Source organism: Cyprinodon variegatus, unplaced genomic scaffold (genome assembly GCF_000732505.1).
Source record: "Cyprinodon variegatus isolate N-32 unplaced genomic scaffold, C_variegatus-1.0 Scaffold248, whole genome shotgun sequence".
NCBI classification, from domain to species: Eukaryota; Metazoa; Chordata; class Actinopteri; order Cyprinodontiformes; family Cyprinodontidae; genus Cyprinodon; species Cyprinodon variegatus.
The window spans coordinates 830,046-844,107 of NW_015150701.1; the positions used below are offsets into that span (position 1 = coordinate 830,046).

General features: G+C 37.3%; 1 protein-coding gene across 5 annotated transcripts in view; it reads left to right on the forward strand.

Moving 5' to 3' along the window:
- The window catches only part of cacna2d2 (calcium channel, voltage-dependent, alpha 2/delta subunit 2), a 241,815-nt gene that overhangs the window by 164,612 nt on the left and 63,141 nt on the right, over positions 1 to 14,062 (forward strand). For all 5 annotated transcript variants that reach the window (XM_015382058.1, XM_015382059.1, XM_015382060.1 and 2 more), the window contains 2 exons: positions 9,463 to 9,594; positions 9,800 to 9,857. In XM_015382058.1, coding sequence (XP_015237544.1) covers positions 9,463 to 9,594; positions 9,800 to 9,857 — 190 coding nt within the window. The remainder of the gene's footprint in view (positions 1 to 9,462; positions 9,595 to 9,799; positions 9,858 to 14,062) is intronic.

Below are 14,062 nucleotides of genomic sequence, written 5' to 3' on the forward strand. Positions count from 1 at the left end.
ATATATATATATATATATATATATATATATATATATATATATACATATTTCATTTTTCATGGTTTAATGCTGACAGCTCTGCAGGAGGGGAGACCATGGCTTGGATGCATTTACTGTCTCCCAACAGCTTCTCTGGTGTATGTACTGTATTGAGCTGCAAAAGTTCAGATTTTGCAACTGATGTGTATGACACTTTGAACTCATTTGACACAAATCTAGCTTGTATCCTCACAGCACTATACTCACAAAGCTGAAAAGACTTCAAAATGCCTCTCACCATATGTTTGAAATGCACTGCAGGGCTTCCCAACACCCATAGACACGTGTCCATGGTAATTTGCATCTAAACCGGATGCCTCTGATGCTCAGAAATTCAATGTTCAAATCAGTTTATTTAAATTCCGGTTATTTAAATAGTGGCGATTCATAACAAATGTCATGTCAAGGAACTTTACAGAAGCAGTTCAATGAAATCATTCAGACAAATTGGTTAGAATTGTTCTATCTAAGGAAAACCAGCTAACTGCTTTAAGTTATTAAGTTTGTAGGATTTGCTTCATCTTGATGATGCATTTGGCATCACTTGCATTATGTTGCTGACCCAGCAGCAGTCCCTCACACAGAGCATGCATGTAGCAAAAGCAGATTTATTAATTAATTTTAACAGGAAGAAACCTACAGTACACCTGGGCTCAAATGGAACATAAAGAGGCATTTTGGAGTTTTCTAATGATATCGCCAACCGTGGCCATAACACCGAACTATAACACTGTTCTGCTTGTTCTTAACAAGTTTTGTTTTTTTTTCTAACTTTTTTTCACCTTACCTGGATTTGCCATTAATGCTTGGGTTGAGCTGGACGCCTGGTTGTTTCTGAGTATCCACAAAATCCATCTGGAATATAACGCTTCAATTTTTTTGCTAGGTCGGACCTACTTAACATGGATGGGCTTGACATCAGTAGTCTAATGGGGTAAATAAAAAGGATATTTTAAAGATATTTTTCAGCAAAAACGTACATAATGTCTCTTTACATACGTTACATACTTTCTATGTTAAAAAAGCTAACAGTACAGTAAGTAGCTCCATACGTGTCTCTCTTAGAAATAATCAGTTAAGAAGATGAGTTGAGCCAATTTTAATGCCAAAAGACATGGATGTGAGCAAGGAGTGAGACAGGGTAAAAGCCAGGATGGTGTCACAGCTAAACAGAGCATCAGCCTTACATAGGGATTTTTTTTTTTTTTTATTCAATCAAACAAAAAGTATTTTCAATAAATACATATTTTTTTATTGCTGGACATAAGAGGCCACGATTTAAGTTTTGTCCCTGTTTGTTTGTAAACATAAGCAGACATATCAAGATAGGGAAGGTTAAACACAAGTAATCTTTACAAAATCACAGAGTTCAGCAGCTGTATTGTCTGGTTTTTTATTTTATACGTTATACTTTTGGTTTGCTTCTCTGAAGCTGGCTATTCCTTTTATATGCCAGTCCTGGTCATGAACTCCCAAAGTCTTATGTTTATGATGATAGTTGTAATAGTAGCAATTTATAAAGTAAAGAGGTATTCCATTTAGTACTAATATGTGATTTACTGAGCAATGCTTCAACCGGACTACCCGAAGGGCTTCCCAAGCATTTAGATAGTGGGCTGCATAAGTGGACATCCAGAATTGACTATGTGACAGATTGTATTTGGCGACAATCTGGTCCAAACATGGATAACTATGAGTCTTTCATCAAATAGATTTCAGACAACTGAGATTCCCCCTTTACGCCACTGCTGCCAATCAACTAATTCCCCACCAATAGAAAGTCTTTTATCCTTTGAAAATATTTTCTTCTTTTTTCAGAGAAATTGAGTGAAACTCCAGTTGCTTATGATTTAAGGCTATTTTGTATTTACTTTGAAGTTTATTTGACATAAATCCTCAAGAACATGGTGAGTGAAAAAGGTTTTTCGATGTGAAGTAATATATATTGTTTGGGCTTTAGTTGTTTTTAGCGTTAAAACTGTTTACTCCAATAAATGCAGTTTAGTGAATACCCTGCACACAAAAAACTCACAAAGCCTAAAAATATGTTTTTTGTAGCTTTTTTTTCATTTGGAGAATTCTTTGACAATAATGTGAACTTTAAAGAATAAAAGCTGCAATTTGAACTATTTTATACAGGTTATTTTTTCCACTAACAAAGCTATGAAAAGATATTTTTTCCTCTGTGAAAACTCAGGGGAGAAAAAAAAAACTCAGTGTTTGGATGTGTGAGATGCTGCCAGTTCCTGTTGCTGCCATTTTCCCTCCGCGGGATGAAAGGCTTTAAGGTTCAGGCTCTTTTAACACTCAGCCATGCTCAAAATCAGGCCTGAAGGAAAGAGGAGAAGACAGAAAAGAAACAGGAGAATGGATAGAGAGAGATGGAAAATGAACTGTACTGACAACACGGAGGGGAAGAGAAGAAAGGTGATACATGCAGGAGAAGCTGAGGTGCTGCTGTGCAGTGATTTTTGAACTGTGGAGGAAGTTATTTGTACATCAGCCTGCCGGTTTGTTTTTATTTGGAGCCTGTGAGGTCTTTAGAATAAACAGCGGTACCTGATCTCTGCCGCTCTGAATTCACATCGCTGTTGGAAAACATCTGCTGAACAGAGATGGAATAAAAAATTGTGAGTATCTGAAGATGTGGTACATAATGTTACAAACATCAATCAGGATAAAAGATTATCTGAAGGTTAATAGCCATAATCATGATATGGTTAACACACTTTCTCTTTAGAAAGCTTGCTCTCCACTCCTGTAGGATTGACATACAGCTTGCCTGCTTTGACAGTGAGAGAGCTTCCTTTGGATGGAGGTTAAAAAAGATTATATTTTTTAATCTAAAATTACAATATGAATGTAAGTCACAAAATGTGAAAATAATAGTTTCCGCTAGCAAAGTAAAAATTTCACAATCCTTTTCAAAGAAACATTTTTTAATGTGAATCAGATTCCTTTCTTTTAATCATTATTTAAAAAAATGAACTAGCTCACGCTTATCCAAAATGAGATTCAGGACCCATTTTAATTCTCATTATTAGGGTTTTTAGGTGTTCCGTTTTGTGTGACTTCACAATATGTCCCACATTATGATTTTAAAACTTCATAACAAATAGCTGTTAATGTCTGCCATGTTGTATAGGATGATGAAACTATTGCTAAAGCTTTTTCTAATGGCTGTGGGCCGTCAAACTTTGCATTTATAGAGTGGAGTTAATCTCTTTGGACCTTTTAACTATGTAAATCCTGTGAAAATTCTGGTTTTTAAAATGAGATACAAATACCACTGGTGGTCTCTGGGCCTCCTTCCACAGTGCTTTAAAATTTTAGGAAAGATGGATTTTAGGGAAAATTTGAAAAGGTAATTAGTGTCGAGAGCACAATAATGGGATCTTTACTTTTTGTAGACATTTTTAGAACTCCCAATATTGAACTGAAGAAGATAACAATGAACCGGGAACCTGCTCATACTTATTTGCCATTTATCCTACATATGAATTCAAAACTTGGAGCTAACCTAACATAGTCTAATTGGTATAAGTTAATTGCTATCAACAAAAAAGCCAACATATTAAAGGTGTAGTGGAGGTAGTTCTTTTTCCGGGTGGATCATCAAAATAAGTGGTCCTTCTAATTGTCAATAATTCTGGTTGACATCAGGCCGTCCTATGTGCTCGCCCCCATTTTTACTTACTGGTGATAAGTCTGACATAGTGAATTGCATGTGCAATCATTTTGAACCAAAATGAACAATTAACTAATAATTCTTGGACAGATGTCAAAGACTGAAATGTTTTTCAATATTTGAACAGGTTTCTGTAGAGGAGTCCACATCTGTGGTAAATAACAATCCTTGACTTAAAGTATGAAGTGGAACAAAATAAATTAAAATACTGGCTGTTCATCTCTCTCCTTTGCATTTCATAAAATTTATATTTACTTTTTCAGCAAATCTTCTAATTCCAAATAATATATTAGTTTTTAGCTGACATACACACTCCTGACTTTACTTTGTTAGATAAATTCTAGATAGCTGTTGGCAAAGTGGCAACAAGATAAGTGAAAAAAATAAAAAGCTGTTCAGAAATCGTATTAAAACAGCTAAATTGTCAATAATGTTTCCCCAATTGATTATTGGAAGGGGAAAAAGATTATTGTTGCACACACTTTCATAAATAAAACACCTAAACTGTATGTAACAGTACTTCTTTGTGCTTCAGCGTAATGGCTGACCACTAGCCAAACAGCGTACGACTTACAGTATGCTTAGATCCTACCTAAATAACGTTAATGGGCACATACGCAAAATCTTTCATTGATAAACAAGTAAGCAATCCACTTCCGACAGTAGGCACATTTTTTGGGGTGGAGAACCACAAATGCGAGAATGCCATCTATTAAGTCATTTTAGATGAATCTCTACACTTACATTTTTAGATTAACCCTCTTTCATACCTTTATCATAATTAACTCTTTCTAAATAAGATATGAATTAAACTGGAAATTTTTTAATGCAAAGGCCACAAATTCTACAAATTAATATTCATAAGGTTTTTTGAAGAACTTAATTTCCTCTCTGTTGAAATTTACATCAATATGTTATATTGAAGAACTTGCTGGTTTGTTATTATGGTGATGTGTATTGACTGATGCCAAAAACAATGTAGTAACATTAGTCTATTTCCCGAAGCTGTTTTAAAAACAACCGTGCCTCCAATAACCCACTTCTACTTCTACTGTTACAGACAGTTGCAACATAACCTTTCCGCCACCCTCAGGTGCCACTACTTTAATGTATTCACATCAGACCAATTAATAGAGAATCAGATTTTTTCATTTTCAGGCAAAGTTTTCCAAAATCGTTTCAAATATCCATGCAACTTATTCCCTCCATTTTACCCTCAGACAATTGCTGCATAAACGATTATAAATCTTCAAAGTCCTCCAGCTAATAGGTTTAGCTCCAAATACCATCATTGATTTTCACGAGGGACCACTTTTGGCTCACTACAGTGCAATTTCTCTGCTCTGTGTGTATAATACTTATTTTTATAGAGTCAGATTAATACAGGGCATAAGGGACAGATCAGTTCAGTCTTAATCTGAGGTACATCACTGTGAAGAATGTATGTACGTGGGGGTTTTGGGGAGGGGTAGGATAGAGACCAGGATGATGGGAGTTGAGGAATGATCTTGCACAGCGACGCTCCATAAATCCCGCTCATAATTGTTTCCCTACTTGGTGTGCAGTCTTGCTCCATAAAGGTGCAAAGCCAAGGGTGCTTTAAATGTCAAGGGAGCGAAGCTCTGATGAATTACCTTTTAAAGATATCACAGAGAAGCGCATTTCAGGTGAAAGATGGGGCCAGGCTGGTGCTCCTAGGCCCTGTCTGACTGCACTGGCACACCCCTCCCACCACCACCACCACCACCCAAGGGAAATTTGTCTTTTTATCAACTGTCCAGAGAAGTCACAGCATATCCTAACTGAATAAATCAAAGATAATTAGTTTTCTGTGTTGTCTTATCTCTGATGTACCATTTTTTTCTTCAGAGATCACCTGCAGATATGCATTCCGGTGAATGTGTGTGTTTTGCCAGATTAGCCCTAACGTTGTGGTAGGTGGCTCCAATGTGACTGTTTTAGTTTTGGCTGGCGGTATAAACACACATGGACCATCTTTTATCTCTTTCAGCCGTCGAGCACAGACACACAAACACTAAAGAATATTTAAAATGTTGTGTTGGGTTAGTTAAGAACACTGCAGAAACGTAGAACCAGTCGAATTCTTTAGATTTTAGGCTACTTTATGGTAATGTTTTAAAATCTTAAGCAGCAATTCCCCAGATTTTAAGAACCCCTTTATGTGTTTTTTGAAACATCTTTACTGATTTTCTGTGAAGTACAATTGTTTTATCTTGTTTTGAAGGCTCTTATTTCTAGTCAATAAATCCAAAGGATTATCAAGGTGTGGCAAAGATCCCCTTTTTAAAGAATTACCCCAAAATAATTTGTTAATGTTGATATTAAATGGACAGTTTAGGAATAATCTGTCCAAAACTCAGCATACAGATAACCAAATGATACAGTTTCTAGGTTATGTGTCTGGTTTAAACTGTAGTTTGTTTTGTCTGTTTATATAAAAGCCTGCATTTATAACCCAATTCTAATACTATTATTTTATTACAGTGACAAATTCTACCATTTTACTAAATAGTATGAACTTGTGTTTATACAGTATTGTATAAAACTGTAAATATTGGTTAAATCATGACCATCACCTGCTATAAAATGCAATATGCACATATAAGTTTGAATAGTTTACATCTCAAATGTCACTGTTTCAAAATGCCTTTCAAATCTCTTTACTTCCAACCTTCTGGTTCTTCCCGCCATCTGGTCTCTTGGCGAATGTAAAGACTAACTTATGAAGGATACTTTAACTCTCATGCTGGTCCTTTGGAAAGTATTTTGCAGCATCTTTGGCATGAGGCCTTCTGATATGAATCATCAAAAATCACAGAAGCTAAACTTCAGTGATCATTTTGTGAAAATAGCCAAAGCAAAAATATGGTTTTAGGATTAAGTTCTAGTCAAAAGCTTTTAAAAAGTGATGATGAAAATGTTTCAATTTAGGAAATATGTTCACTTGGTTGTTTTATTCCTCTTCTGACTTTGTGGGCAAGATGTAGCTTTTTTTCTTTCTATAGTGCAGCTAATCACTCATGTTAATTTCTTTCTCTCAATCACCCATAACACCCTCCACAGGGTTTTTAAGGTTTTGGTAACTTGTACAGCTGCTTCTAACCGCCTCCGTTCTTCCTTTGTGCTTTTGTCTTGAAATTTGGAGGGAAAACATGTCGAGGAGCTCCCCTCGGTGATGGCAGCAATTTGGCTTTCACACACTCATGTCCTCCAGACACTGTTTGGGCTGAGCTTTGTTGTTGTTGTGCTATTTTTTGCATAGTATTTGATTTTGCTCTTTGATAGACAGTAATAACACAGAGCTTTTGTTAGGAAGTGCAATTTTTTTCAAAGGCATAATATAAAATGGCTTCCTGTAGTGTTAAACATAAAAAAATGAATATTTAAAAAATTATAATTTACAGATTTTCTGGTTGATCATTTTATTTAAATGTGACTTTCCAATTTAAGAGACAAACAGAAGGAGAATTTGTTTCCTGCTTGTTTCTTAGCTCTCAACTAATGGCTTGTTAGAAACTTTGCAGTAATTGGAAGCATGGGAAAATTGGATAATGATCGTTTATTTGTGTAAAATTAAAATGCAGTGTTGAGAAATGCTGGACTTGTCTGTTCTGAGGCTTATCTAGCTTTGCTTGGCTGAGTAATTAAATCAGAGGAGCGAGTGAAGTTCTCTGCAGCTCAGCGCCTTTTCTTGTTTCCTCTTTAATCAGGTGGCTATTAAACCTCTGATTGCACTCCCCATCTTCTGACTTCAGTTTAGCTATTAAACACAGACTGAATGCATTTCATTGTGTGGATATGTGTGTGTGTCCATTTTGCATGTTGTTTAAGGATTTTTTTAGAACTGCAAAAAAATAATTGAGACCACAGGTGGATGCAAAATAAGGAGTGTGCAAAATGCAAGTCAGACAGTTGTATTCTGTAAACTTTCCTTTATTCAATTTACTGTTGAACATTTGAGGAGTGCACAACTTTTTTTAAACTCTGATGAGCGATACCTGCTACCTTAAATTCTTTGTGTAATGGATGTATAGCATGCACTAAAATTTGCTTCCAAGTTTGAAGACGTTTCCCATCTATTCCCATTGAACTTTCTCCAAACACAAAATCCCATTTCAAGCCAAACAAGACCCTTAAACAGAGACTAGTGCATCCTAAAGACAAAGCTACCATAGCTAAGATGAGTTGAGTGCTGTATGCAGTTAAATGCAGTGAGGAATGCTCTGATCTTTATATTGGAGATACGAAACAACCTCTCCACAGATGCATGGCTCAACACAGATGAGCTACCTCTTGCAGACAAGACTCTGCTGACAAGGGACATTATTTTAAGGACCAGAATGTTTACATTTTGGACAAAGAAGCCAAGTGTTTTGAAAGGGGTGTTAAGGAAGCCATTTATGTTAAGAGAGAAAAAAACAACCTTAAACGGAGTGGGTGGACTCAGGTTGCAGCTTTTAAAAAACTTACAACACAGTGATAGAGTTGATTCCTTCCCGCTATCATCTCAACCCCCATCATCTGTTCAACCTGGCCAACAATTCCCCCCTAACAACCCCTCTTTCACAGGCATAGACCAGTATCAGGTATTGCAGGCTAACAAAGAACCCAAACGACTTCTCATTCCTAAGGGCCGGGCCCATTCTTCTTTTTCAATTTGCATGTTTTCTAAGCCAAAACAAGGTTTTGGGCTACTCTATAAAGCTTTGAACTCAACACTAATTCTAACTCTGCTAAACCAAAAGAGGGGAGATTTCGGGCTAATCGGTTGAAAAAAGTTAAAATCAGTCTCTTATCCAACATTCAGCCGGAACCTTTGCCTCTGCCTGCTGTGAGTGACATGAGGTATGACCCTCCCTCAAGGTGACCCGCCCTGTGTGGGGCGCAGAGATCACAGAGATTAGACTAAAGTCCTGCTCTGACAGCAACCACCGGCCCGAGGTTCCCATATACATCCATTCTGATGCACTCAGTTAACTTCAGCCAGCAGAGGGAAAGGTTGTTTGCCTCAACCTTTCACTTATTTAGAGACAAACCTGGGTTTATGTGGGACAGTTTAAATCTTTCTAAATTTTGTTTGTATCATTTTGCATGTCTTTATCTTTAATCTGTTAAATGACATTTTAAATAGATTGCAACACACATTTTAAAAAGAGACAGATGAAGTACAAATAAAGAGGCTATTAATTTCCATGTAATTAGATTCATAGTTTTCTAACCAGCAACTTACAAATTTGGCTCTGTTTGCTTTGTTTAAAAAAAGGTAGTAATACTGTCAGATCTATTTGCTGAGCAGCAGTCTGATAGTTAAAATACCATTACAGTGTTATTTTCATATTTTGACAGTCTAATATTGTTGATTTTCCCAAGAAAGAACATAAAAGAATAACATTTCAAAAACAGTATTACCACTTTTATGAAATGAATTGTAATATGTGCAATTATATTCATAAGTCATAAGTACCAGTTTCTATCCATCTTTCTCACATATTTACACCTATTTCATTGTATTTTGGAATAAGATGATGAGAAAATTTGCTTTTTATTGCACAAAGGATTTTAGGCTGCTTTATGCCTGCAGAATTTCTTGGCTTCAGGTTTACTTTATTGTTTGTAAGCACCCACAATCTCAATTATTGTTGAAAGTTTTTGTAAGTTTTACATAGGTGTGTTATTTTAGGCCATATGAAAGATAATTTTTTTCTTTTCTTTAGCCCCAGTTATCCTAAATGAGCTCAACTGGACACAAGCTCTGGAGCGAGTCTTCATTGAAAACCGGCGAGAGGACAGCTCTCTGCGCTGGCAGGTGTTTGGAAGTGCCACAGGGGTGACACGATACTACCCAGGTAAGCTCCACTACCATCAGATCAACAATCTGTTGTTTAACTAATGACAAAAAAAGTCTTGAGCTTTCAAGTCCTTAGCTGTACATCATCTTCCCAGCTTTCTCGCAGCTTAAAAGAGAGAAAATATTTAGGTTTGCTTTGCCTTAATCTTATGGAAGATGGCTGAAAATAAATGGATTATAACTAGTTTTGTCTCTCTCCTCAGCCACTCCTTGGAGGGCGCCCAATAAGATTGATCTGTATGACGTTCGCAGAAGACCATGGTAGGTCATGCTTCATTGAGTGTCTGGGTTTGTTGGTTCTGTTAAGGAGCATAGACCACCATATTTTTAGAAACGATCGATACAGTAAAGGTTTTTATGGTAGATCATACTCGGTGCCTTTACATGGATGTTGTCCAAAGCCAGAAAATCTGTCACATTCAAATTATGATTAAATGGATCAATCTTAAGCCAGATTCCATAAAAAAAATGGCTAGGACCTTTAAAGTTTGACTTAATGAGTACATTTTTCATATTAATATCATAATTATATGGTTCTTTTGTTTTGTTGTTTAAATTAACTGATATTCCTAAATATCTCTGGACTTTGTACAAGTTGTCTTGTACAAATGGAAACGGAAATGGGGCCTGTTTACACAGTTGTAGTCTTTTCGCTTCACTCTGTGTACTCCGACGCCGAGGTGCTAACGTCTCTGTTAAACACTTTAAAAAACTCTGAAAATGGAATACGAAAGGTGGATTCTTGATTCTCGACGTCGGAGTACACAGAGTGAAGCGAAAAGACTACAACTGTGTAAACAGGCCCCATTTCCGTTTCCGGTGGCAGGGGAATATTGACTATTCCAACAGAACTCAATGGGATTTACAAAATGCTAAATAAAACACTACAGGAACGTTTTTTCTTTACGAAACTTTTTTTGGAACGTCATTGAACAGCGCTGACGACCCGGTGAGTAGCATATTTTAAAAAAAGAACGTTTAAGGTTGTTTTAAGGACATTATCGGACATGCACAATGGAAGCCATTCTGAAGCAGCCAGGCGGGGATTCTGCATGAGCCAAAAAGCAGAGACAGGACCAATTGTCAAAATTTTGGTGTCGATCATTCGATTTCATCCTGGACACTACAGAAAATGGGCTAAAAGTGTTAAAAACCGGAATTCTCCTTTAACTTGACCTGAACCATATTCAAAATGTGTGGACAATCTCAGACACTCTGGGGGAGAAACACAGGTAAGTGACCACGATCAACTGATAGAAGATTAACTGTGTTGGTCACTTACCTGGTTTAACAGTCCAGACCATGAGTGTCCCCAGTGCTGCAGTCCCAGAGGTGATACTGGAAGCCGATCCTGGTGAGGGATCCAGAACAGACAGGAACAGACAGGATCAGGGGCAGACAGGCAGGCACAGTGGAAGAGGGTAGCCGAGACAGGACGTAGGAACCGGAACTTGAAGCAGGACTTTAAACTGGTCTCCTCCCTGGAGCCAGGCTTACTTTGATAAAAACTGAACCTCCCCCCACAGTGAGCCAAAAACAAAGAGGACTCCACGGGGGAGAAACAGTGGACGATCAGGAGATGAGACAAACACTAAAACTCTCTTTCCACTGGCAGCTAGGATCCAGGACATGAACCAAATAAAACTGAACAGAAAGACTGACAGAAAGACAAGCAATGATCTGGCACTGAATGCTCAGGCTGAATTGAATATAAACCAGAGGAAACAGGTGAGAGGGATAAATTATAATTGAGGCAGGGAGGGAAGAGGGCAGGTGAGAGGAGTTATTATTTAGGGAGGAGCAAACAGGCCAGATCATGACACCAAATTATTCTTAATGTGCGAATGTTAACTGGAATTATAGTTTGATTTCTCAAGAGTGTTTCAAATTTAGGATATTTTGCATTTAAGTGCTGCATAAATTAAACCACCTGCAGGACTGTGAGATCGTAAGACATAATATCAGAAACATTTTGTCATGCTTTTGTATTTTTCATAATCTTTGGTTTAAAATTAAGAATATTTAATGTGAGAAGAAATATTCTTTTAAACTTTTTAATTTGCTAAGGGACAAAATAACAGAAACACATACAGAAGATCCTTCTGGAAAAAAATGAGGCCGTCCACCCACTGTATCCTCCTCTCCTACCAACCTATGGGTTTCTGTCCACCCTATACACTTTTAATCTACCTGCAGCTGTCACATCGTTTTTGTGGCGCTCCTGCCTGTTGCCTGGTAACAGGTTGGAGTGGAGTGGACATAATCATGACAGCGGTGTTGATTAGACCTGACCCCATTTTCTATCTCGGTCTCCGGCCAGTTTAAATTGAGTGGCTGTTTGAGGTCAGGTCGAGCCGGCAGATGAAGTCAGAGAGCTCGTACAGAGCAAGCACACAATAGAAGCTTTCAATTCTGTTCTTGTTGTTTTCGTCTATCAATAAATAAAATACGTTTTGACATTAAACTAAACATTAAGATACATACATAAAACCTCATTATAACTATCAGCCACCTCAATGTCCATGACTCAACCAATCTAAGTGGTTATAAAAAAATTATAAAACACTTTTTTTCTAAGAAACAAATCTGATCAAACAGCTCTATAGCAGGTTCTTCAATAGGAAGGTTATTTCAGATGTGCTTTTCAGGAGTTTTATGCCCTAAAGTTTTTTTTGTACGTAAGAGGGGAAGAAGATTTCAAAAACCCTTTGGATCTAAAACTACTGGTGAAGGAATGGTAGGGATGAAACAGGTAAACGTTGCTCCTACTTTGTGTTGTTGTACGTTTTTTTGTGCTCTAGGAACTACTTCTGTCCCACCCCCATTTCTGTCTAATCTGAATGTATTCAACTGCGTTTTTGTCTATTGGGGGGCCTTCCTAAAAACCTGCCTTTCATCACATACAACACAAGAGTCATGAGATGTATTTCAAGCAGGTTTGCATTTCAAGGTCATAAAAAGATTATTTTGAGAGGCCAACTTATTGTTTTGATATATATACCTTATTATTGCTGGACATAGAATTCATTTTAAAAATAGTGATAAATAAAATAGGCTTTGGAGGTGAAAACTTATTAGATTTATTTATTTATCTCAGACATACGTGGTCTATTACATTTCAGACATTTTAAGGCCCCTCTGTCATTTTAAGCAAGGATTTTAAGTTATTCTCCTCATTCTGATGATAATAATCAGGTTACATCACTGAATATCAGTAAAAAAAAATATGTCAGTGACACTTTCTATTACCATGAAACTAACAAGGCTTCCTTCTGACAAATTAATTAGGTAAAAGCAGACAAATGTCTCCTCAGTGCTTCACTGTCACTTAAGACTTCCCCATAAACAAGCAAACTGCTGTAAACACAAACTGCTGCACAGAGGGACAAGTTTGAACATTAATCCTGTCTTTCATGTCAGCTCCATACCCAAACTACACCTGAGCTTAATTCCTGCACGTGTTTCTGCACCGGAGACAGGAAGGAACAATGAATAGGAAGGATGAGTGAGGCCCACTGAGCGGAAGCAAATTGTGTGACGAGGATAGACAGAGGAAGAGGGGAGGAAGATGGTCTGCAAAGTGACACCTTGTCACCTCCCCTGCCCTCCATGTTTGTCACTGTCATTTTGTTGAGCGTTTCCCCCATGTTGGACTCAGAGGTGCTCCTGTAGCCTGTTGCTTAGCAACTTGTGCCAAAGTGTAGCAGAGTGAAGTGGCGGGGTGTACGGAAGGGTGGGGTCATGATGTATCAGGTCAGGCTTGTGTGATTATAGTCTAACAGGCTGCCTACTTGACTGACTTTCAGTGTGGAGGTCCAACGGTTGCAGGGACAGTTGGTGGGGGTTAGAGGGGGCCATTATACGTGTCTAAGTGATATCTGGAGATTCTGGCATCCATCCATCTGAAAGACAGTTACATGAATCACATTTTTTAGTATTGCACAAGGCATCTTAGATATTAAAAAGAACAGATCTAAGCATCAGTAGAGCATAAATATCCCAACTCATTCTAGTTATATTCCAATTTAATAGCAAGGCTTATAAAATGAAACAAAAAAAAACATTTTTTCTTGTTTATTTATCTACTTATTTGATGCAACTTTGGATTCATAATGCAGATATTTTTTTCTCAAATTTTAGAAAAAATTTAACTTGTAACAATAAACTCAAAATAGCAGACAAATATGGGGAAATCTGTGTGTTTAAAGGGTAAAGGCTATTAACACTTTTTTTTACCTCTACCTTTGATATACATGCGGTGTGTAGAGGCGGTGCATATCCTTTCTTATAGGTGCATGATTTCCTTCTCACAATTTAAACATTTATCAGATCCATCTGGTGGTTATACGCTCCAAGCAGATTACTGCACATCTATTAGCTGGAACATCCTTCAGTAACATCTAGACTGAAACAGAGTCTAAGTAGAGTTTCTCAATCATAGCAGTGGTTTGGTTGGCTCAAGCAGT